The sequence below is a fragment of the Colobus angolensis genome, unplaced genomic scaffold (assembly GCF_000951035.1).
Source record: "Colobus angolensis palliatus isolate OR3802 unplaced genomic scaffold, Cang.pa_1.0 Scaffold2, whole genome shotgun sequence".
Taxonomy (NCBI): domain Eukaryota; kingdom Metazoa; phylum Chordata; class Mammalia; order Primates; family Cercopithecidae; genus Colobus; species Colobus angolensis.
This window is the reverse complement of record NW_012115154.1, coordinates 9,738,987-9,765,530: the sequence shown is the minus strand read 5'-3', so window position 1 is coordinate 9,765,530 and position 26,544 is coordinate 9,738,987. Positions and strand designations below refer to the sequence as shown.

The window sequence follows — 26,544 nt, the reverse complement described above, 5'->3', positions numbered from 1 at the left end:
CTGTCTTTAACCCCTCTACTCTCAACCTCCCCCTACCCCTGCAATCAATGCCCCCATCCTCAGACGACAAGAGAGAGAAAATTCCTCTTCACTTTGACCTGCTTCTCCCTCTTGTTTCCTGGGAACAGCTTTTAAGCCTAATAGGAGGAGTCTCTCCATTTACTTCAAAAACCAGCATTTTTCTTTGATTTGTGACTTGTTTCAAGGGCCAGAAGCTTGCCTGACAAGTTCCCTTTCTCTGAAGCTTACAAACCTCTGTAAGAGCATCCCAGAAGAGCCATGGGGAGGAGGCTTCTGAAATTACCTTAGAAATGACCTAAGTTTCCATAGCAATCCAGCACTGTGGAGCCATCATCACATTCCGGGGTCTTTCTGTTTTCACTGAAAAGGCTGTTGGAGGAATTGGCCCCTTCTCGACAACCACTCCAGAGGTAGGGATGGTCTTCATCTACCCTGTCCCTCTTCTCTCTTCCTGCCCACGCTCCTTCTGGCCCACCTTGCTTGTCTGTCCATGGTATGGAAGAAACAGACCCCAACTCAGCACAGTTTAGTGATTCCTACCCCAGAGAAGACAGGGTCTTGTTAACGCTGAGAGGAGGAGACCTCAGGGTGTCAGGGTCCCAGACTGAGCCTGGACTGTATTTACTCAGTCATCTGGACATGTCCAGCACAGCTGTGGTGGTGGAGGCAGGCCAGTCAGGAGGGCACTGGGCTGGGGGGAAATCACTCATCCTAAGTGAGAACCCAAATTGTCTACCCCACCCTCAGTCTGGACAGAGAACCAAAACGTGACCTTACTGTCTACAGGAACATGCCTTTGCTATTCTGCCATCTCCTTTACATTGCTGGGACTGTCCTGTGCAAGTAAATGATTTGATTGTTTCATTACAGGAATTTTCCAAAAGATCCACCAACACTTTCATCAACAGCATCAACTGACAGCGTGTGCCCCAAGATTCTCTGAATCCCTGGCCTCAAAATCTTCACCTTGCGGTTCCCACCAGTCCAGGACATTATCGTTATTCTTACCCAATCATTATCGAATTATTCATACCCAGCGTTAATCACATGTCCACATTGAAATAATGGCTTTAAATCAAACTTCCGATTCTCAATAAATTCTGATCTTGCTCCCTCCCCTGGAGGCCCCACCGAAGTTTTGCAAGGTGCATTCTCTCTTATTGCAGAAAGCAATTGTCTTATTAACAGCTTTACCTGATTAACAGGTTGTGTTCTCAATATCTGGGGAGTAGCTTCTGACATAAGGAAAGAGGAACACGCGCTTTTTGTGATTATTCAATCATCAAAGGCAAGCGGTGGTCTTAAGCACAGCAGACTGGTTAGGGAGAAGGGGGTTTACAAGCAGAATAGAGACTAGTTCTGGTTTCTTAAGATCTCTGGGAGCCCCTGCAACAAAAGGCTTTGGAGTTCCGGGTTCAGGGCATTTAAGTGTGGGACAATGCTAGAGGCAGAACTGGCTTCATGGGCCTATGATCTATGCAGTTGCCCACTTGCGTGGATCCTCTACTATTGCTGTCTTGAAATTCTTAATCATGGTTGAACAAGGGGTCCTGGGTTTTCATCCTGGACTGGGCCCCACAAACTGTATACCTGGTATTGGCTAGATGGTGTGGCTGCCCCTGCAACACCTTCAGGGGGCACATACCAGCCCCCCAACCCTGCTCGGGCTTCCCCTGATATGGACAGACACAGCACCCCACTCACTGGAACTGGGAGTGGCAGGTGGAAGAGAGGCTGACGTAGCCAGAGAGGCTGATAAAAGTCACACAGTATCAAACAATTGCCCTGGAAAGAAGCCCAGGGCAAGCCATGAAACAGATAGAGGGCAGGGCAAGCAGAATGGGGATGGATGCCCCTCCGTCCATCAGCCCCTGCCCACACCTCTGAGGCTCTTCATGATCTGCTCTTGGCAGAGTCATCTCCGTTCCACTCTGCTCCCATCATGGTCATCCTCTCGCTCAACTTCTTCAGACCCAACAAGCTCAGTCCCCTCCCAGGCCCCTTCTCCTTGCTGCTCATTTCACCTGGCATGATCCTGCCCCAAGTCTTCTTATGGCTTCCTGCCTCCTACATTCAAGCTCTGTTCAAACATCACCACCACTGAGAGGCCCTCCACACCCTCTCTAACAACAGCCATGCCCCCATCTCTATCACCTTCCCAGCTTTATTTTTCTCCACAGTTCTTATCACCTAACATCGCACTATATATTTATGGCACTTGCTTTCGGTCTGTCTCTCCAACTTAAACGCAAGCCTCATGAGGACTTTATGCTGCTCTTCCCAGTATCCTAGGCGCCTCGACAGTGTCTGGCACATAATAGGCAATCAGTATTTATTGAGCAAACAAATAAATGAATGAGTAGGGGTGATCAGTCAGAGAGACATTATCTGTCTAAAGATTTCTTCTTTTTCATCTTGATGGCATGTAGTGCATTTGTGTGGCGTTGGTAGTGATGGGATGACACTGCTCAGGGCAGTGTCACTAAAGGTGGTTCTTTAAAAAAGAAGCATTTCAGTAGCTAAATAATAATAATACCTAAAAAGGTATTGAGCACAATGCCTGGCATTGTTGTGAGCCCTTCACATGTATTAACTCTGCAAGTCTCACAGCTGTGCCTAAAGTGGGTCCTGTTACTGGACCTCTTTTATAGCTGAGAAAATTGAAGCAAGGCATGAAAAGTGGATAAGAAACTTTCCTAGGGCCACATGGCTAGTCCAAGACTCTTTTGGTCCTGGACTGGTTCTCCATGACAAAACCATAATTCCCTCTTCAATTGGGTGATTCTACTTAACTAGGACTCTCACCCCCAATCAAGAGGCAGAGAATGGAAGGCAGCTCATGTGCAAGTGTAGGCAAGGGTTGGCTCTTCCCAAAGAAACTCTCTGAGAGACCTTCACCAACCATCCTCCTTTGCATCTCCTTCCAGGGGCTGCTGTGTCTTAGCATTTCCACCCAGAAAGCCAATGACAAAGAATCCTCCTGCCCTGGTGAACATGTGGCACGTGGCTTTCCTGAAGGCTTGGCAGGCGAGTGATGGGGCACTCTGACGTGGCTTTTAATCGCTGACCAGATTTGGATTCACAGGGCTAAGGCTGCTCCCTGTTCTCTTCTGAACTCCATATCTGTAGGAGGGGCCGGTCCCATTGGGTGGCAAAGGAGAAACTCCTTTGGGTCTGCCCCAGCTTCAGTGTGAAAATGAGGCCCTCCTGCTGCCTGGATTACCAAATTGGTGCATCCTGGCCACTCATTCTACATGAGGTACGTTAGGTAAGCCTGGATGTTATGTCCTGGTCTTCCCGACGATCTATCTCCTCCCCCAAATGTCTTTTAGTGACATGATTTACCCCCTCCCCGATTTGTTTTAATTGTAATCATCAATGCTAGTAAATATTAAAATCTGCACTTTCCAAGAAGCAAGATATGCTCCAGGGTATGAAGTAGTCTGTGAGTCTCTAATCAGGATTTTGAAAGAAAGATTATAAGACAAAAAGTCAAGAGATGAGTTGTGATGTTGTAGTGAAATCTCACATAAAACTATAAAAGCAGATTGGCAGGGTAAGGAGATAGGTTTTATGCCAGAGTTGCCCTTGATTCACCATGATGGATCACAGATACTTCTCTGCCTATTAAAGTGGACTTCACTTAGGCTATACATGTAACAGTAACAGCTACCATTTATCAAGTGTTTATTGTAAGCCTGTTTCATAGCAAGTCATTAGCTTACTGAATGTATTCTCCCTCTCCAAAATATCTAACTTATATGGTCCTTTTACTCCATGTCTCCCCTCTCTGACCTAAGAGTCATGAAGTTTGAGACATAACACCTCCTGAACTTATATTAGTTGGTGCAAAAGTAACTGCCATTTTTGTCATTGCTTTTAATTCCTTTGAAACATCGTCCTACCCATGTTTTTAAGTACAGCAAGCTAGGAATAACAGTGGGGAAAGGCTGGTGGGGACACCTGAATGTTGTTCTATAAGATCCCTTAAATCATTTTACTGTCTAAAAGAAGCAGTCCTCCAGGCAAGATGGCCATTGCCCTGGACTTTTCCTTTTAGGCTTGTATATTTTCAGAATGCCCAGGCCTCCATCAAGGTCTTTGTCTAGCAGCAGAGGGATGTTATGCTGAGTGTCTGGGGGTTCGTCACACAGCTGAACTGCTCTCTGGTGAGCTTGGTGGAGTGGGTATAGATGCCAGACATGTGGCATCATTGGTTTGCAAATCACTGCAATCACTCCAACATAATAGCCTGAGCTTCTTTAGGGCATTCTCCTCCTTCCCCCTGACTGACTGGGAAGGTATAAAAGGTCACACTGATCACAGGTGGCAGGAAAAGAAACTTTAATGATTTCCTTTTCTCATTACCACCCGTGCCCTTGGTTCTGGCCACAGTCTCCTCCATATGCCCCTTTGTGCTTTGCAAAAGGAGGGAAGGGAGAGAGGGAGACACAGAGTGAATGACACATACTGGCACCCACTTAGAAGCCCAGAACCAGAGTTGTGCTAGTGTGGGAAGAAGCAGGGGCTATGGGGCCACAGAGATCTTCAACATGGAGTGCCAAAAGCAGGGGCAGAGCTGGGGAATGCAGGAATGCAGGCTGGGTCCCAGGCTGGGCTCCAGCTCTCATCTGCCACTCACTGGCTAGGTGACCTAGGACAATTTGACATGACTACTTTTACCTGGTGACACAAGGAAGTGGAACTGGTTGGTCTCTAAAGTCCCTTTTATTTTCATAGTCTGTGAGTCCAAGCTTGAGACAGAAAGCTCTTCATGAATTCATGTGTAATTCATACTCCACCTCCAAAAAGAATTTGAGATAGTTTATAACAGAAGTAGATAGACCCCTTGGACTGTTCAAATAAAGACAACAAGAGGACAAGAAATCTCATGAAAGGGGAGAGGATTAGAATAGGAACAGAAGAAAAGATGGGGTATTTTATTGAAGAATTGCTGCTCTATTGAGACAAAACCAAAATATTTCGTTACGCACAATTCACTTTTCCAATATATTTGTTCCACGAATATTTATTAAGAGCACAGACACTGTTCCTGACATTAGCGATACCTTGGGGAAGGTATCCCTTCACTAAAGCAGACAAAGTTCTGGAGATCATGCAGCGTATATCTAAGTTCAGGGAGAGAGACAGTGAACAAATCCAGAATGTTAAAAACATTTTGGACACCTAGCACCTGAGCACCCATATCTTGGTTTCTAATACCTTTCTCTAATAAAAGGAAACAGAGATCATTGGAGAAATGGCTGATTCCAGGACTGGGCAGGAAATATATAAGATGAGCCTGGAGCACCTGGCAGTTTCAAAAACTACGTGCTCAAACAAGCAAGTAAACAAAACATCATCATCAAAACCAAAACCCACATTGATGGAGATATCGCAAAGGGGCAAAGGAGCCAACAGAAAGCTCTCCCAATGGCCAAAGCTGTAACAATGAGAGAAACAAAGGAAGGTAGTATTGGATTAAACCCAAAGTGTAAGATAAATGGTCATCAGTCCACACTGGTATAAATGACTGAATAAAAAATGGGGGAGCAGAGACAGATCTCTCCCACGTGGAAGAATTCCAAATTACGTAGCTACTCCATACTCAAGGATCTCCATCCTAGCACTCCATCTTCACGTCCCATTCTTCAAGCGTGGGCTGCACGTGGTGACTTTCTTCCAAGGAAGTCATGGGAATGGGGGAAAAATACTTTTACAATGTGGCAACATGAGAAACACATGGTCAGGGCAACTTCAACTGTCGTAAATCATGTTGAAATAATGTGTTGAAAATGGCACTTTACCTCTTTCTCCCCAAAACCCCTAACCCAGTCTAATCATGAGAAAAACATCAGACAAGTTTCAACAGAAGAGCACTGTACGATATGCCTGACTAGTTCTCTTTCAAACCGCTAAGGTCGTCAAAAACAAGGAAAGTCTGAGAAACAGCTACACCAAGAGCAGCCTATGCAGACTCGAGAATGAAGCGCAGTGTGGTGTCCTGAATGGGATCCTAGAACAGGAAAGGGCATCAGGTAAAAACTGAGGGACTTTGAGTCAACTGTGGCCTTTGGCTAATAATAATGTACATATTTACTCATTAATAATAACAAATGTATCATAGTCATGCAACATGTTAATAATAGAGGGAACTGGGTACAGTGGCAGAGGACACTATGGGAAGTCTACAATCTGCTCAATTTTTCTGTAAATCTAAAACTGTTCTAAAAAATAAGTCCTATTAAAAAACAAACAAACAAACAGAGGGTCTAGAGGTCAGAGATGGAAGAAGTCAGAAATTCTCTCTCTTGCTGGCCTTGAATAAGCAAACTTCTCTGAGTTCTACAGCTGCAAGGAAAAGAATTCTGTCAACATTCTGATCTTGGAAGAGGACCTCAAACATCAGATGAGAACCCAGCCCCAGCTGACGCCTTGATCACAGTTTCGTGGGACTTTCCACAGAAAATCAGTTAAGCCATATCTGGGATTCTGAACAATGTAACCTATGAAATAATAAGTGTTTGTTGTTTTAAGCTCCTAAGAAATCAGCCAAAATGAAAACACCACAACCACAAACATTTTCGAAAATAAAGGGGGTGCTACAGAAAATTAAATAAAGTGTAGAGCATGCCTAAGTGACTGCAGGAAACTGGGTGGTCAAGAAAGCCCTCTCTAAGAGGGTGGAACCTGAATTGGAAAAATGAGCCATCCACAAGGGATTACAAGGAAACACTATGGGCAAAGAGGTCAGCTTGCTCTAGGGCCTTGAAATAAAACTTCGGGTGTTCCAGGGTAGAAAGGCAGCCAGTGTGGTGGGAGTGACCCAACTTTAGGGAAAGAAACAGAAAAGGAGGTGAGAGGCAGCATGAGCCCAATTACAAACAGCTTCTGAGGAGGGGTAGGGAGTTCAGATTTTAAGTTCAATTGGAAGCTATTTGACCATTGACGGTGGATGACTGACATATCTGTTTTATGGTTTTAAATAAAATTACGCTAACTGCTCTGTGAAGGACTGATTGCAGGGTGGCCAGAGTGGAATCAGGGCGTCTAGAGAGGAGGCTCCAGCATTAGCCTAGACAAAAGATCATGGAGCCTTAGACCTAAATTGGGGAGGAGGTGACGGATGTCTTCCAGGGAGTGTGGGAGGGTGTGTGAGAGGGGTCTTGATGGCGTGGGGCATACATTGATGCTTACGCTCATCTTGGGGATCCGTATCCACAAAGCGGTACTGAGGTGCACCCAGCAAGGGAATCACAGAAACTCATAGCAGTCACGTGCTCCCTGGCCTGCAGTCTTTCCCTGGTGGCATCCTGTCCCTGAGTTTCTGAATGTCACTGGTGAATCATCAGGCACACAAATGGTGTTGTGCCAGTCTGGGTGAGATTCTCCCCTGAAGGCCCTGCCAAAGGGAAAACTGGATCCCACTTGCCACCCCCGGCCTCCTGGCTCAGCAAAGCTGCCCTACTTAATTAATCATCTCCTCCAGGGTGAGCGTTCATTAAACAATTCGTAGCTAATTCTTTCCCCCACTTTCACCAGGAAATAGTTAAATCTGGAACAGAAAAGTACCCAGCGCAGGCCATCTTCCTTCATATCGGAAGAGAGAAGAGGTTGGGAATAGAATTCTTCCATTTTCATGTTGGCTTTGGCAGTTTCCTCTGAAGTCACCTGCAATTTCATCTCTGAACTCTTGCCTCCAAATTTACCTTCTTCATTCTTGCTGCCTCTTCCTGTTGTGCCTGCTCCACATCCATGCTTGGACAGCTCCAGGCACTGTCGATGTTGTCCCCCCACCCTTCTCACTTGTAGCCCCATTTTGCCCCTCGGGCTCCTGTCTGTGCTCGGTTATAGATGCCTGCAACCTGAGCCTGAGTGAAAGCTAAGGCCATGGGGCCTTTCTTTCCTGCTTTGTGATAACGCTCTATAGTTCAAGTGGCTGATTGCTCTGCTGTATCCATGAGGTGGCTGTCACAGGTGGCTTACTCTCCAAGTTCTTCATCAGGACAACCCCTAAAGATTAACTCCTAGAGAGCAGGGACTGGCTAGGTTCTGAGAGGGGTGGTGCTGACATGTCTCTTTGACATACAGGGTTCTAGAGGTCAAGGCATCATTTTTGGGTTGATGCCCCAGGCTCTGTTTGCTGTTATCTGCTGAGCAAGGAAGGGGGAAGTGCAGCTTCTGTTCTAGTCTGCTCCTTCCCTAGTCCCGAGCTCACAGTCAGCAGATGGCAGCTGCCTGGGACTTCTGGACTCCCATAGCTGTGTCTAACCCAGTTGGAAAGAACCCTAACTAGAGAAGAAAGGAAGTGCCCTCCCACCCCTGAGAGCGTCATCTTCAAGAAAGACCACCCTTCAAGGGACCAGCTCTTAGTAGCATTGTTCTCCAGCCCCTTCTGTTGGTGCCTAATGGTACCCACAAGGTATGTGGACATCCCTTTCTTCCCCAGACTCTTTCAGGAAGACATGGCTTTACCTATGGACACAGGTAACAACGTACCAGGACAAATAAGAAGGCGACCTGATCTGTGGATGAGATGGGTTTGCTCCAACCTGGACGGTGCCGCAGTCAGCAAAAGGCAGCTTTTAGAACAGCAGCTTCCCCAAATCTTTCTGTGATGCTAACACTGTGTCTTAAAGGATGGTTTTGTCACTTAAAAAATAGATTGCATGTCCCCAAGAAAGCAGATTTACCTGGGACCCTCAGTAGTAAAAGATTGGATGAGCTTTCCCAGTAATAATTGAGGCCCCATCTCAGCCATGCCCTATCTCTTGCAGCATAAAGTATGCAGAAATCGTCCTTAAAGGCTGGAGTTAAAAAAAAAATCATGAAAGATCTTGGCCAACAGGTTCATCCCTAGTATCATAAAATATTAGCGCTAGAAAGAACTGGGAAGTTCATATCTTCCACTAGTTCCCAACTCTGGCCGTACATTAAGATCACCCCCAGAAGTTCCACTTGGATGGGTCTGGAGTGGGGTTCCAGCATCAGTAATTTTTTAAAAGCTCTCCATGTGATTAAATGTGCAGTGGTTGAGAACCACTGCCTGGACAAAGGTAAGCAAGGCTCTCACTCATTCACCCTACAGAAAGGGGCCTCTGACTCCTAATTGAGCCCAGAGGCATTCAGAGGTCTTCCCCAGAGCCCTGGGCTTTTGGGAGGTGCCTCACCACGATCCAAGGGCAGGGCTCCAGGCACACTCATATCCTTCACTGCCCCCACCCTCCATCCTGCGAAGGTGCTCACCAAGGTCTCAGCTAAGTGGGATACAGCCCAGTGACCCTACCACAGTCACATCTATTGGTCAACCACTGTCGCTCAATTCTGTCCCTTTATTGTTTGACCAGTGACGTGTTCCCTGTCTGGAAAAGATAAACCAGCAAATTACGCAATCTCTTTCTCTGGAAGCTGACTTCAGCAGGCCAGAGGGAAGTTGTCAAAGAGTTGGAAAGTCCTGGAGACTTAGCACTTGGGCAGGATCTGAACCTTGTGCCTGGCATGAAGAGAGGGGAGAATGGAAAACCACGCAGGAGCCTCAAATGCCATCAAAGAGGTGGAGATGAAGGAGAGCTGGCCCCCAGGGCTCACTGGATTCCTTATCTGCCCGAGGCCTGTTTGCTCAGCTTTTCTTAGATTCCTGGGAGGCCTCTCTGGAGCCTTAGGAAAGCCTTGTTTCACCAGAGCCTGCCTTTATATATCCAAAAGAGTCTTAGAGAGAACACTCACTGCAAACAGAGCTGCTCCACTTTTATCTTTGTACATCTTGGGGGGCTACGTAAGATTTGGATTGCAAAGGGAAAACCAAAAAAAGGTTCCATTGCTAAAATACAGTGTGGAAATCATCAAGCTAGTTTGACTCCTTGTTTCACTGAAGGGGTTGCAAGGCACAGAGCAGGGAAGCATGCCTGGTTTTGTCAGCCTCTGTCTCTGTGGGAGACCAGAAGGAGAGTGGAAACTATTAGACAGAGCCAGCACATCCCCCTCCTCCTCCCCCAGCCTCTGCCATAACCACAGGTGTGAGACTTACCGAGGAGGCAGCTCTGGCATGGGGCATCCTGACTCTAATAGCAGAGGGTTTTTTAGCCCTGAGTGATTTTTCCTTGGAAAGACCCTGCTTGTCTTTGGCACAGAATGGCTGTGTTTCAAGGGAATAAGGGTAGACCTTCAATAAATTCAGAACTCAAGCCAAATCCCACAGCTCACTAGGCCCCGAGATCTCTCCATACATCTAGAGCAATGAACTCCTCCTGTCCCCAGCTGGACGTGCAGACAAAGAGCCAGCATGGTCTTCTCCTTCACCCTCTGCCCCTGTTCAGAAACGCAGAGCCTGGTGGCTCACCGAAGGGACCTGAGTTGGGTGTTTGCTCCAGGTGCCTAAAGTGTAACACACTTGTTTCTAAATGCAGGACTCACTTTTATACTTTTATTTCTTTCCATAGATCTTTTTTTTTTTTTTTTTTTTTTTTGAGATGGAGTGTTGCTCTATTAAGGTTGGAGTGCAGTGGCACGATCTTGGCTCACCGCAACCTCCACCTGCCAGATTCAAGCAATTCTCCTGCCTCAGCCTCCCAAGTAGCTGGGACTATAGGCACGCATGCTATCATGCCTGGCTAATTTTTTGTGTATTTTTAGCAGAGACGAGGTTTTACCAAGCTGGCAAGGCTGGTCTCGAACTCCTGACCTCGTGATCCTCCTGCCTTGGCCTCCCAAAGTGCTGGGATTACAGGCGTGAGCCACAGTATTTCTAATTCCCTCTGTCCAGGCCCAACTCTCCCTCTACCGAGCCCCACACAATCCATCCATCTACCTTTGTCTGAGGGGTAGATGGTGATGGACATACCCAGTGGTCAACTTCAGCTTGGGACTGAGACTCAAGCCAGGAGACCAAAAAGCACAGTTTAGCTCTTACAGGAAAAGAAGAGGCACTTACTTCCCATGGACTGGACCCCTATTCCCACATAGCTGTGCAGTTCTCCTTATGTAGAATCCCTTTAGAAGGACACTGGAGTGGTCCTACGCACATGACAGTATAATAATACAGTAAGAGAGATAGATATAAGAGAGGGTCTAGTCCTGCCCCACCCCCGCCTTACTCAAAAGGGGAGCAGCTTCAGGACCCATAAGTCAGAGGTGAAGATAGGCTTTTGGACGGAAAGTCCCCAGATAGCACCTGCTTCCGGCTTCTCACACCAATGCCCGGGGCCTGCATATAATGAAATGCCCAAGCACTTCCTGGGCTCACGCTTGCTCCAGGTGTGATATCTCCGTCTGCCGTAACCACCCATCTCATGATCATCTCCGTCAGTGTCTTTCTTCCACACAGGCAGTCAGATCTGAGCAGAAGGTGAGGACCGTGTCTTATTTCCCTTTGTATCCCCAACAGCTGGTGCAGTGGTGAGGAGCTAAAAGCAACTCAAGAAGTGCTTGTGAACCAATGGATGAGTGAATGAGAACCCCAGTCACGTCATGATCCCCTCTGCTGTGCCCTCTGGCCATTCTCCCCAAATTGTGGTAAACAGGACCTTGTCCACCACCACCCCCAAGCCGAGCCTGTAGCCTTACCTCCCATGAGGAAGAGCAGCCCTGCCACGTACTGCATAAGGCCTCGGTCCCAGCAGCAGCCCAGCACGCCGATGATCCAGCCAAAGAGGATGATGGCCACCGCCATGCCCATAAAGCCAGCCGTCATTCTGCGCAGGTCTGTGGGGAAGCAGGCGAGCAACAGTCAGCAGCAGAGCCTGGGACTGAGGGCCAGGGCACACCCCAGCCCTGGGGCGGGTGCGGGGAGGGAGGGGCCCTCCAGGAGCAGAAAGGCAACCTGCCCTTCTCAGATAGAAGCACTCAGTCTTTGTAGAGGGAGAAGCCCCTGTGGTGACTCTATCCTTGTGTGCACAAACAGGCCACAGCAGTTTCGCTCCTAAGCACAGGGACAGATCATCACAATATCGTGGCCGTTTCTTCTATGCCTCATTTGTGCCAGGCATAGCCTGCCTATCTATGTATCTATCTCAACCTTCTGAGACAGGTACTATCTTTATTCCTATTTGCAAAATGCAGCAACTTGCTGAATGGCACACAGCTAGTAAGTGGTAGATCAGAGACTGGAGCCCAGACCTGTCCAGCACTCTCAGCTTCCAAACACAGCATCTCAGCCTCTCCAAGCAGGTGAGAACCAGAGAAATGGGCTGCTGGATCTGGGCAGTCAGGCTGCACCTGTCAAGCCCTCCTGGTATGGCTAGGAGGTTGCATGTAAGGGGAAGCTATCAGCGTGGGGGGGTCTGGTGTTCTGTTCCTTCCCCTCCAAGCTGGCTCCCGGGCTTAGCTTTCCCTGCACACAGGGCTGTAGGAGGAGAGCCACACTTCCTGCTCTCCTCTAAGCTCCAGAGTAGATCCATTCCTTGCATTTCCTCCACCCCCGGGTCAGTCCTGCTTTCTGAGTCAGGCCCTTCTCTGTTCCATGTCTGGCTGACCCATCAGCTCCAACAGGAACAGGGTTGTCTGGAAAGGCAGTATTTTTAGCAGAAGGGAGAGGGCAGAGCTGTTGCCATGGCTCAGTTGGCCACTCAGCATCTGGCTTGGCTTCCTCCCCAGCTCCCACCTCTGCCCTCCTGCACCCAGAGGCAGCCAGAGATGCTCTCAACCCCCCTACCTACGCTTCCATGTGCCCACCACACCCCAACCCTTACCAGCTCCAGGCACACTTTCCTCATCCATCACCCCTTCCCTGGAGCTTGACCTTCTGACCCTCCGGTCATGCCACCCACTCCTCTACCCTTCATCAACACCCACCACAGCTCCCTGGGCCCTCTCTCCACCCACCCACATCTGAGCCTGTGCCCTAGCCCCACCAATGGGGCTCCACACAGGAGCAAAGCTATTTACCCTGTCTCGGCCCCAGGGTCTGTGCTCCCCAGTGGGTTGCAGAGCAGCCTGGAGGACCGTTGGGCGTCCCTCTCTGTCCAAGGGAAGTGCCTGAAGCAAACCACATCAACACCGCATGCAAGCACACCAGCTGCTGCCTGGACAATCTTTTCTCAACCCTGGGAAACAAACACCCCACAGGTCTCTTTGGAGAACACATACCTCTAAAGGTGTCCAGGTCCACCCCCTCCATTCCTGTCTCTCACTCCAGCCACCCCATGGGAAACCCCAGTGGAGCAAACAAAAGGATCTATGGTGCAGTTTGGCTTAAGACCCCTCTATAGAGGGATCCAGGCCACTGTTCTTGTCCTGACATTGACCATCAGACACTTGACAGCCCCCGGCCAGGGAGGAAGTTGGTCGGGGAGTGGGGAGGGATGGGGCACAGGAGAGGAACAGCAGCAGACCCTTCCCTCTGGTGAGGAGAGGCCTGCAGAGGAAGGAGGACAGGGCTCCAGTGACAGAGGCAGAGATCTTTGAGAGCCATAGGGCAGGTTCCTGCTCTGCTAGGGCCACCCTTGTCTGCCCTGGCTGACCCGGGATGCCTGCCCCAGCCAGGTAGAAGTGATGCTCACAGTCACTTATGGGAACTGCCCAGGGTGCCTTCTTATCATGCAGCACTGTACCCGATGCTCATATCACCCTATGTGTCAGATGGAACCATGGAAAGCATCGTTTGATCACAATAGGAGGCCGTGGGCAGCCACAGCCAGTGAGAGATGTAAAGGAGCACTCCTGCCCCTTTTTATTGAACCACCTGTGCCGTCCTCTCCCTCCATCTCCCCAAATGTTGTCTCCATGGCCACCAGCCCTATACCTTAATCCCTGCTTTCCCCACCACCACAAGAGACTCTGGAGTGACCGAGACCTGAGCTGCCTTCTCAGTAGAGAAAGGTCCCCACTTGACATGTGATCCCATCTGGATCATCTCCTGGAAATGGGATACTTTTTACTACCAATGCCTCTACTCTCCACCATCTTCAAGGGCAAAAATTATACTTCCTTAAACAGGACGTATAATTTTGGATTTTGCGTTTAAGTATTTAATCCATTTTGAGTTTATTTTTGTACGTGGTGAGAGATGGGGGCCTAGTTTCATTCTTCTGCATATGAGTATCCAGTCTTTCCATTTACTGAAGCACCATTTACTGAAGACGGTGTCCTTCCCCCAGTATATGTTGCTGCCTTTGTTGAAAATCAGTTGGCTATAAATATGTGGATTTCTGGGTTCTCTATTCTGTTTTATTGATTCATGTGTTTTTACACCAAAATCATGCTAAGTGTCTTTCAGTGAATGAATAAAGAAAACGTGTTATATATACACAATGGAATACTATTCTGCCATGAAAGGGATGAAATGTTGTCATCTGCAGCAACACGGATGGAACTGGGGGTCACTATGTCAAGTGAAATAAGCTAGGCCACAGAAAGACAAATGTTACATGTTCTGACTCATACGTGGGAGCTAAAAATGCTGATCTAATCAAAGTAGAAAGCAGAATAACGGTTACCAGAGGCGGGGATGGGTGTGGACGAAGAAAGATTGGTTAATGGGCACAAACATACAGTTAGAAGAAATAAGTTCTAATGTTTGATAGCAGAGTAGGATAACTACAGTTACCAACAATGTATTGTATACTTTAAAATAGTTGCAAAAGAGGGTTTGGAATGTTTCCAACACCAAGAAATGATAAATGCTCAAGGTTATGGATATTCTAAATACCCTGACTTCATCAGAATATCACATGTACTCCTTCAAAATATACAAATATCATATATCGATAAAAACAAACAAACAAACAAACAGGAGGTATAAGGGTCAGCACATTCATCTTCTGGGCCCTTCCCTTTTTGGTGTATGGAGGCTTCTTTCTAGGAGAAATCCTGTCCCATTTGGCAGCACTAGACAGGACAATTTTGCAGAGCCCCAACTTGCTGGAGGCCCAGCTCTCACCTGGCCTTGCTCATTGGAAGGCCTGTACTGTTCCCCAGGCTCTGCAGATGCCAGGAAGCAAAGGTTCTGCCTGGGGGAATGAAGTGGAAAATGGGTCAATAAGAGGTGTCCACCTTGGCCACGGATGGGAAAGTGGGCTGGGCAGAAAAACAAAATGGAAATGCAAATCAGAAAAAGAGGGAAGGTGAGAATTGTTGGGGGATGAGAACAAAGTATTTTACTTAGAAGAAAATGGAGGAAAAGGCAAAATAGCAGCAAAATGAAGACAATAATTCCTCTTCCAAAAGTCTGTGTTTCAGGTTGGGGAGGGGCTGTTGCCCTCTAACACAGATTAGGTACTCTTTGCCTCCTCCCAAAAGGCTTTGTCAACAGAAGCTAAGGGTTGTGCTAAGTTATTGATCTGGAAACAAGAATGAAAACCAGAGGCTAGGCCTCTGTATTTCCACTGACCTGGAAAGATTTTCATGTCACCCTGAAAACCTTATTTTGCCAGAGCCGTGCATGAACAGCTGGTTACTTTGTCCTTAGACCTATGTGGTAACTCAGGGAAGCTGCAACAAGAATTTGTAAGGTAGATAGGACAAGAAATATTCCAATTTTACAGATGAGGAGAGCAAGATCCAAAGAAGTTACATAATTTATTGACAAATAATCTCAAAACCAGTGTACTACAGGAAGAGTGAGTTGCATTCTTGAGTTACATGAGAAAATAATGCAATTAAAGATGTATTGGGCTATAATGGTAGACTGAAAAAAAATGTTTCTAGCATTTCTTCCTCCTAAACCAAGCCAGACTACAGTTAAGAGATTTCTTAGAAAGACAGAAGTCTTCAAGGATGGGGAAAATAGAAAAGGAAACAGGGATGACAACAACAAAAGTCTGCAGGGCTGACGGACGCTGTCCTAAAGAGTCAAAATTGGACCTAAAGAGTCAAATCTAAAGTCAGCATCAGAGAAGCTGAAAACCAACTTGTGGAATCCCCAAAAGGCCCATGAACTGACACCAACAGGTCCATCTGGATCTGGTCATTAAGCAGAAGAAAGCAAGATAAAACAGGGATTTGGTAGAAGTTACTTCAGATGGATCTAGATTCCTACATCCCCTTGGCCACTCATCGCTGAGGGATTCCTCTCTTCCTTGACTCCTGGGATCAGGGTGTGAGTGGGTCATAAAACACAGTCTTCAGGTTTGGAGATCAACAGGTGAGGGTCGGCCAGCACAGCTGAGGGTCAGGGTATTGTACTGAAGTTCACTACGGCACCCTGATGGAGTTACGGACTGTGTGCATATGGATGTTGAGTTTTAGCACTGATACCAGCTCTCTTCTACTAGGCTCTCAGACCTGGCTTCCAGGGCTCTGCCCTCCAGCCTAGAGACTGGGAGAGGACTTTCTGGGGATGACCAGCACAGAGGAAAGACCTATGGACACCAGCAGTGCCCCAGAAGCCTCCCCTCAGGCCCCTGTTGAAGTGAAGCCCCAGTTGAACTGGGGTTCATTCTGTGCTCCAGGCAGTTTTCAATATGAGCAGACAAGTAACCATCTCCATATAGCTGAGAAAAGCCCAGGAATGGGGAGGAAAACAACTTATGGAAACAAGTTACAGGGAGAAGAAAAAAATTTTCAAAATTATTTTTTATATCCCCAGAGATTCAAGAGAAAAAAGCTATTGCCTCTGTGAAACAAAAACAGAATACTATTTAAAAAGAACTAGGTGGGGAACAAAAAGAATGCCTGCAATAAAATAATGGGACCAAAACCTATGAAACTGATATACTCAATTCTAACTTATGTATTAATAGTCCTGCCATGTTCCAAAAAAGACTTAAGGAGGCTTACAAAATGCACACAGTAGAGTGGGATAAAAATAGTGATGCAGGGCCGGGTGCGGTGGCTCACGCCTGTAATCCCAGCACGTTGGGAGGCCGAGGCGGGCGATCACCTGAAGTCAAGCGTTCAAGACCAGCCTGGCCAACATGGTGAAACCCCGTCTCTACTAAAACTACAAAATTAGCCGGGCATGGAGGCATGCCCCTGTAAGCCTAGCTATTCGGGAGGCTAAGGCAGGGAGAATCACTTGAACCCAGGAGGCGGAGGTTGCAGTGAGCCGATATCGTGCCACTGCACTCCAGCCTGGTGACAGAGCAAGACTCTGTCTCTCAAAAAAAAAAAAAAAAAAAAGATGCAACGAAGGAGAGAAAAAGAAAGAAAAGGAAGATGAAGCCAGATATCACATTCACACACAAAACTTGGCCCATGAGGTCCTCAGGAAGGTTATTCTATCCCATATTTGCACTGAAAGGCATTAGACATTATTTCCATTGATTAAAAACTCTTTGTTGCTTTTTATTTGCACTTGAGTAGGTCCTGACTGCCTCTCTGCCCGAGGAGAGCAAAGGCCTGTACATGTATTCCTGCCCATCCTCGTTAACCTATGTGTCAATCTCCTCTCTTTAGGGGTAAGAAACTGCCTTTTTATTTCTTTGTGATTGCTAACTGTGCCCACAGCAGTATTTGTACTCAGGAACATATATATAGCTTGTATTTCTTTCCCCATCTCTTCCTGCCTTTTTAGAAAAGAAAAAGAAAAGAAGAAGGAGGAAACCCTAACTCTGAGGCCTTGGAAAAATATGATGTGGAGCTGGCCTAAGAATAATCCCCTTGGAAAGAGCCCAGAATGGTGAGTTTGACTCTGCAGGCAAAGGCCAAGCTAGAGAAAAATCTCCTCACGAATCATGTTGGGCTTGAGTCCATTATCTGTATTCCGTGACCCTAACGTTTAACATTCTAATTTTTGAAATGAGAAAGGTGCATTTATGCTTTGTTGAACTGAGCTCAGGGTGGTGGAAAGGAGTGGGCAGAGGGAGGTTGATAATGAGGGAAGGTGGAGGAGGAAAGGCGAGGAGAACCATTAAATAGAACCAGAAAAAGCTGTTCTCCCTCATGGAAAAATTTTGATTTTGAAGTTTACACTCCTATTAACATTTAAATGGATAGGTATTGCTTGCAACTGTACACAGGAAACCAGGATATCTGCATTTAAATAAACACCACTTAGAGAAAGAAAATATATGGGCTGAATGTCTTTCTATTTGTTCTTTAAAGACCTTGCACAAATAATGATGATGATTGGAATTTTTTTTTTCATGAAAAAAACAGAAATGGTGAGGATAAGTATGCGTTAGACCTTGTTGCGATGGTAATGACTGGGGCTAGAGAAAGAAGCACACCAATGCTATTGGATTCATGGCCCCAGCAGCCAGTGCCTGTAGTGCTGCATTCCAGCTGAAGGCCAGCAGGGCCATGGTCCTCTGATGGACACACAGGCACCTCTTGGGGAGGTTTGCTGGAAACTCTCCCTTCTGCATGATGGGAGCACACAGTCTGGGTTGCAAGGCAGGAGGGTGTTAGCTGCCCTGAGAGCTGGACATTCATTCACAAATTAATCAAGCCCTTAAAAATCAAGGTCACAGGAATTGAAGGGCACAGCAAAATGGTGAGGGCAGAACTCAAGTGTTTTTGCCCCAAAGGATCAGTCGGTCTGGGAAGTAAGAAGTGGAAAGAGAGAGAGAGAGAATCTGCAATGAACCTGCTAGCCACAGGGTCGACCAGGACAGGCTAATTCAAAGGAGAGGGAAGATTCCAGGGCCTCATTACTGCACAGCAACCACCTCTGAAGGAAGTGGGGGTTTTAATTCTGGGGAGCCATATAGAGATGCGACTGGCAGGATTAGGAGAAATCAGGCTGTTCCCATTCAAATCCTGGCTCTTCCACAGCCGGGGCGGTGGGAACTCAAGCAAATTAGTCCCCCCTCTCTGGATCTGTTTCCACATCTGTAAATGAAGGTTATGACAATACCTACTTCAAAGAGCTGTTAAAAAGATTAAATAAGTAAATATGTGTAAACTGCTTAGAATAGTACCTGGCACAATGCTAGAGCTATATAAGTGTAAATAGAAATAGAAGTCACCTAAATTAAAGCAATTCTCATTTTTTCATGCACTACGACATCCCTTGAATTTGCCATACATGAGCACATAAGGCGCCGAGTAACACGTTGGGATATGCCTCTAATTAAGGATTTGGGACCCAGAGAAAGCAGAGTTCTGGAAGCTGTTCTTATGCTTTTCAGGCACCTGGAGAGGCCAAGGGGAAGGTATTACTTCTTAATTTATTGATACTGAGTTGCATCCACCCCAGGGGGCTGGTGCTGCCTATCCTCCAAGGACCAAAACAGCTGGAGGCTAAAGCAGTTAATAGCAGAGGCGCCTGTGGCTATAGAGGCTGTTGAACCCTGGGCTCTGACAGTAAGCACTGCACTGATCTGGAAGGAAAGGACATGGGACAGGACTGAGACTCTGCTGGGAAAGCATCAATGATTTAGTTAAGAAGAACTAAAACAGCAAATTCTATAATGGGAGGTTTTGCCTATGACTTTCTTCTAGGTGTAAGTTGGTTCAGCATCATAATGTAGTTATATATTTTTCATTTTTTTTAATTGACAGATAACATTTTATGTTTTTATCATGTACAACATGGTGTTCTGAAGTATATATACACAATGGAATGGTTAAATCTAGCTCATTAACAAATGAACTCACACAGTTATCACTTTTATGGGAGGAGCACATAACATCTACTCTACATATTTTTCAAGAATACAATATATCACCATTAACAATAGTCACCTTATTGTACAACAGATCTCTTGAAATTTACTTCCCCTATCTAACTGTGATTATGTATCCTTTGACCAACATCTCCCCATACCCTCCTAACCTCTAACCACACCAGCCTCTGGTAACGACTGTTCTATTCACTACTTCTATGTGATCAACTTTTTAGATTTCACATATGAGTGAGATCACGCAGTTACTTCTGTTTCTGTGCCTGGCTTAACATAGTGTCCTCCAGGTTCATCTGTGTTGTTGCAAATGTCAGGATTTCATTCTTTTTTATGGCTGAATAACATTCTAGTGTGTATGTGTGTGTGTATACATAACATTTCCTTTATCCATTCATCCATTGATGGACACTCAGGTGATATGATTCCATGTCTTAGCTATTGTGAATAATCTGAATGAGCATGAAAGTGCAGATATCTCGTTAACATACTGATTTCAGTTTCTTTGGGTATATAGTCAGTAGTGGAATTGCTGGATTGTATGGCAGTTCTATTTTTAATTTTTTGAGGAAACTCCATAAGGTTTTCCATAATGGCTGTACTAATTTCAATCCCACCAAGAGTATATAAGGGTTCCCTTTCTCCATTTTCAGTACTTGTTATCCTTTGTCTTTTTTATAGGAGCCATTCTAACTGAGGTGAGATGGTATCTCATTGTGGTTTTGTTACCAGTAGTGAATCCAGGGGGTCTACAGCAAACTCAATCCTTGCCTCCTTGGAGGAAAGAATTCACCTGAGGGGCAGAAGTAGGTTTAAGGCAGAGGAAGAGCCCAAGGCAAGTTTTAGAACAGGAGTGAGAGTTTAGTGAAAAGTTTTATGGCAGGGGTGAAAGAAAGCAAAGTACATTTGGAAGAGGGCCTAGTGGGCAACTTGAGAGATCCAAGTGTCCTGCTTGGCGCTTGACGTGGGGTTTTATCCATTGGCATGGTTCCAGAGTTTCCATTTCTCCCCCGCCTTGATTTTTCCCTTGGACCAGTTGTCCACACACGCGGTGGCCTGCCAGCACTTGGGAGGGGCTGCACACACAGTGTGTTTACTAAAGTTCTGCACATCTTCACTTGAGGCATTTTTCCCTTACCGAGTCTAGCATTTTTAGAGGAAGGTCATACACCAGTTAAATGCCGCCATTTTGCCTCTTAGTATGAATGCTTGAGTCTGCTCACCCAACTCCTGAGATCTTATTGGGAAGCTGCTGTTCACCAGCTTCAGCTGTTTTCTTTTTCTTTTTTTTTTTTTGAGGTGGAGTCTCCCTTTTGTTGCCCAGGCTGGAGTGCAATGGCGCAATCTCGGCTCATCACAACCTCCGCCTCCCGGGTTCAAGCAATTCTCCTGCCTCCGCCTCCCAAGTAGCTGGGATAACAGGCATGTGCCACTAGACCTGGCTATCTTTTTTTTTTTTTTTTGTATTTTTAGTAGAGACAGGGTTTCTTCATGTTGGTCAGGCTAGGTGTTTCCTGTCTATTGGGAGACTGTCTTTCCCTGGCACCAGCTATGACCAATTATTATTTAACAACTGACCATCACCTGATGGTCACCTGGCATTCATAGGGAGCCCTCTCCTGTCCTGGTCATGTCTGCCTAACTGCCTATTCTAATAGTTTTAATTTGCATTTCCCTGATGATTAGTGATACTGAGCATTTTTGTATATACCTGTTGGCCATCTGTATGTCTTCTTTTGAGAAATGTCTATTCAAAGCTTTTGCCCATTTTTTTTTTTTTTGAGATGGAGTCTCGCTCTGTCGCCCAGGCTGGAGTGCAGTGGCGCGATCTCGGCTCACTGCAAGCTCCGCCTCCCGGGTTTACGCCATTCTCCTGCCTCAGCCTCCCAAGTAGCTGGGACTACAGGTGCCCGCCATCTCGCCTGGCTAGTTTTTTGTATTTTTTAGTAGAGACGGGGTCTCACCGTGTAGACCAGGATGGTCTCGATCTCCTGACCTCGTGATCCACCCGTCTCAGCCTCCCAAAGTGCTGGGATTACAGGCTTGAGCCACCGCGCCCGGCCGCTTTTGCCCATTTTTAAATCGAATTATTTGTTCGTTTTATTATTGGGTTGAGTTTCTTATATATTTTGGATATTAATCCCTTGTCAGATGTATAGTTTGTAGCTATTTTCTCCTATTCTGTAGATTGTTACTTCACTATGTTAATGGTTTCCTTTGCTGTACAGAAGCTTTTTAGTTTGATCCCATTTGTCTATTTTTGCTTTTGTTGCCTGTGCTTTTGAGGTCTTACATTAAAAAAAAAAATCCTTGCCCAGACCAATGTCATGAAACATTTCCCCTGTTTTCCTCCAGTAGTTTCATAGTTTCAAGGCCTATATTTAAGTCTTTAATCCATTTTGAGTTAGTTTTTGAATATAATGAGAGATAAGGTTCTAATTTAATTCTGCTGCATATAGATATTCAGTTTCCCCAACACCATTTACTGAAGAGACTGTCTTTTCCCCAGTCTTTTCCCCATTGTGTGTTCTTGACACCTTTGTTGAAAATCAGTTGGCTGTAAATGTGTAGATTTATTTCTGGACTCTTCATTCTGTTCCATTGGTCTATTTTTATGCCAGTACCATGCTGTTTTGATTACTATAGTTTTGTAGTATATTTTGAATTCAGGAAGTATGACATCTCCAGCTTGCCTCTATTTGCTCAGGATTGTTTTGACTGTTTGGGGTCTTCTGTCATTCCATACAAATTTTTGAATTGTTTTTTTGTATTTCTGTGAAGAATGTCTTTGGTATTTTGATAGAGGATTGAATTATACAGATTGTTTTGGGTAGGTATGAACATATAACAATATAAATTATTCCAATCCATGAACATGGAATATCTTTCCATTATTAGTGTCTTCTTCAATTTATTTTATCAGTGTTTTATAGTTTTCATTATAGAGCTCTTTCACCCCTTTGGGTAACGTACTCTTAGGTGTTTAAATTTTTTGTAGCTACTGTACTGTACTTGATTTCTTTTTCAAATAGTTTACTATTAGTGAATAGAAATGCCACTGATTTTTGTATGTTGATTTTGTAACTTGCAACTTTATTAGTTATAATAAATATAGTATTAGTTTATTAGTTGTAATAAATATAGCTTGTTAATGGAATGTTTAGGGTTTTCTCTATATATAACTACATAATGTAGTTATACTTAAGAATTATTCTGTCAAAAGATAGATTTTGTTTCCATGAGAAAGTATATGAGTTGGGGCTTTGATCCCTAAAAGGCCCTTCAGAACTGTCCTGTGCCTCTCCCTGCATCACCATCTTTCTCTAAGCCCCCCATGCTTCAGTCACAACAGCTGCCATTCTCCTCCCTCTTTCCATGATGACACTGTGCGCTCTGCCAACATGGGTCCCCACTGGCTCCATCTGTCAAGTTTCTTATCATTCTTGCAGAGTTCCCTAAAAAGTAAATGTCTCTGGGAAACTTCCATGGTACTTTAATAGACACTTGCATCCAGTCCTTGGGGTTCCTGGAACAGTTGGTTAATATCACTACCACATCTTTTCATAATTATTTATGTCTCCCTCTTACCAGTAAATTTAAGCTTGTTGAGGGTTGCATTCACGTTTGGTTTGTTTTGTCTTTCTAATCTCCAGAGCACTGCCTGACATAAGCAGGTGCTCACTAAATATTTATTTGCTAAGGGAGATCACCATTCCACTCTGCAACAATTACTAAAACTGTATGCACCGTGGCATAGTGCAGGGTCAGGACAGCAGATCCACTTCAGTGACTCAAATATCGTTGCAACTTAAAGCTAGTTTTTCTCTTCTCCAATCTCATTTTTGAAAGCCAGCATTAACTATCACTTAATAATTCAACATGGCTTTTATTGTATACAATGAAAACATCAACATGGGGCCACATTCCAGATGACACACAGCAATAAAGTTTAATGAGCACATATGATAGCCCACAGATTCGGAACCCAACAGACATTTCTGCACTGTCGCTCCCCCCAGTCAGGAAGACATAGTGGGGGAAGGAAGTTTCTGTGCAAACAAGAAGTGGTTTCTGGGTCACAAGACAGGGTTGACACTTCCTCCTCCTCAGTCCTACCTCTGGATCAGAGACCTGCTCTAAATAGGGATATTATGTGAGACTGACATATACAAATCAAATCCATTGTCAAAACAATGAAAGAAAAATTGCAAAATTTGTACTTGGCTGATGAAAGCTAGGTCAGTTGGTAACACAAGTGGCTGGCGGGAAGAAAGAAGGGGGTAAAACGCAGGACCAAGAGACAGAGTCGCAAACCCAAAACTCATAAGAATGGCTCCTTTCTCGCCGCTGCTACACTGCTAAGCCAACAGCAGAAAATGCAGAAGGGAAGGATGAAAGGAAACTGCAGCTCAGCCAACCAGGTGTGCTTAGGTAGACCCAGCTTGGAGTCTGGTTCTCTGTCCTCTGGCTGTCTTTACTGATCAAGACAAGCTAGGTTGGTACAATCTGCTACCCCACCCAAAAGAAGCTTCCATTTCTCCTTCCCTATATCACACATCACTGGGAGCTGTGCTGAGTGCAAAGTGCAGGAATTTGGGGTCGCTTGGCAAGAATGTTTCCCCAGAGGGTTACTACAAGACAATTCGAATATGGGAGCTTTAAAACACATGGGTACCCTCCAGGGTGTTAGCCAACCCAGAAAAATGTTGCAGGTGCCTGAGATTTGGCTGATGGCACAGGATTTGAAAAGCCTAGGAAAGGGGAAGATAAATAGGAATTAACACTGATTATGCATTTACTAAGTGCAGGCATGTGTCGAGCAATTTACATAGCACATGTCAATTCATCCTCCCAACGACTATATAAGGTAGGCGCTATTATTCTCATTTTATAGGTTTGGAAATTGAGACAAAGGGATTTTAGTTGGCCAAGGTCACACAGCCAGTAACAGGCAGCTCTGGGAAGGTGTCTTGGTCTGTCCACGCCCTTTCTATTCCTCAGTGCTTTTCATGATCCATGCCACTCCAAACCCCAGAAGGGTACTGGACATTCAATCAAATGGAATGGAGTATTATTCAGCTATTAAAAGTATTCTTTGGAAGAATATCAAGGACATGAAGAAAATTCATAAGAGAATATTAAATGAAAAATAATGCACAAGCCTACATTTATGACCCCCATCTGAGTACTGCGGGTGTATCTCTGTGCTGCCATGCGTGTCTACCCACGTGGGATAAGCAAAGGAAAAGTACACCAAATGTTAACAGGGAGGCTTTTTTGGGTTGTGATATTTTGGGTTTTGTTTGTTCTTTTCTACAATAAGGATGTGTTACTTTAACAATCAGCTTTTGAGTTATTTGAGAGATGTGAGCTTTATTGTTTTTAAAACATTCCAAGCACAGATCCTGAGGCAAGCTGCACTAACTGGAGCTCTGGATGGAAGAGGTGCCTGGACACCAATTTCGTCTCCTAAGTATTGTCTTTTAAAAGACATACTGCCACTAAATATTTTCTTTTTACAGTGAAAGCTACAGACCTGCCATGCTCCTCTTTGGCCAACAGTGAGCACATACTGTCGAGATGTTCACCTTTGGAGGCCTGAGCTTCCTTTACTTGGCAGCTCCAGTGCAGGCCAACACTGGCTGATTGCCAGGAATGAGGAATGGGGCTCTAAGGTGTCATGGCCACCATTGCCTTTTTTGCATATGATGCTTTCAGTGCATCTGTTCTAAAAAGAGGTGTGAGACCTTGTGTAGAGCTTGCTACAAAGTGCCCCAACCTAGTTCTGCAACTCATAGTGCATTCCCCACCTTCAGTTTACATATAACAAGAGACCAGGAGATTGAGGCAGAAGGTTAGTGAGTAACAGTTTCTTACATTTCTATTCTCTCCCCATGGGAGCTTCCCCACTCCAACCACCAGCCCCTCTCAAGTTGGTGGTAGCTGGCTCAAGGACAGAAAAAGGTCCTCAAGAGAACCACACAGAGAGCTGTGTGCAGGTACTCTAGAGTTTAGAGGACATAGGGGAGGGTGCCTAGCTGTGGCCTGAAACAATGAGGCCAGAGGCTGTTTCATGCACCGGTGGCAACAGAGCCAAGACAGGCTGTGTGTGGGGAAGGATCCAGTGGTTTCTCCATGTGCCAAGTGGATGCCAGTGAAGACTAAAGTGCCTCGAAAAGACTCCGTCCTACAGTTTTGTCCATTAGTGTACGATCACGCCAACAAATAGTGTCTCCATGGTGGGGTAGCACCAGAAATGAGAGGTGAAGGGGGAGCAGAACCAACTCAGTTGGAAGGTGTCCTCCCCACGTCGGGAGACAATCAATGGTGCAACACCAATTCCTGCAAAGCTTTTCCAAAGGAATCCCAAAAGTCCCATATAAGAGAAGGAGAGCCAGCCTTTGGGCCCCACCACATGGAGAGCCCTGAGAGCAATATCACCAGGCAGGTCAGAGCCTTGGCCTTTTACCTGTCCTCCTTTCACCAACCCCAGCCCTGGAGGAGCCAGAAGTAACGGGGTTCACAGGGAGCAGGTAGAATTGTAAAAATAAAGAAGCTGAACAGATCTCTTTCCATATTGCAAGTTTCTAAGAAAGTGGCAAGCCCAAGCTGGGAAAGGGAGAAGATGTACACTAAATATTAATATAAGACTGAGGTTCTGATATTAGATCTGAATCCAATTTTAATACCTACAAATAAAAGTTTATGAATATGTGACAATTTACCCCCAAATCTATGGAGTCTCCCATAGATATCACCTAGGAACGGATATGGCAGCTCAGAAAGGATAGGCTTAAAAGGTTGTAGTGAGAAAAAAAAAAGTGGTAGGTACAATCTTTTAAATAAATTGTTTACAGATGGCCTTATACAAGTCATATCCGAGACAAGAATGATATAATGATGATGATGGTGATGGTGATAGTGATGATAAAGCTAGCATTTCTGATGTGCTGGGCATGCTCTCAGTATTTTCTGTACATCATCACATTTAAATCCTCCCCCATAATTGATGAGCTTATCATCT

At 45.5% G+C, this 26,544-nt stretch overlaps 1 protein-coding gene across 1 annotated transcript in view; it reads right to left on the bottom strand.

Moving 5' to 3' along the window:
• Positions 1 to 26,544, bottom strand: part of TMEM178B (transmembrane protein 178B) — a 402,043-nt gene that overhangs the window by 21,948 nt on the left and 353,551 nt on the right. Inside the window, exon 3 of the mRNA XM_011941299.1 lies at positions 11,584 to 11,721. Within this exon, the coding sequence (XP_011796689.1) occupies positions 11,584 to 11,721 (138 nt within the window). The remainder of the gene's footprint in view (positions 1 to 11,583; positions 11,722 to 26,544) is intronic.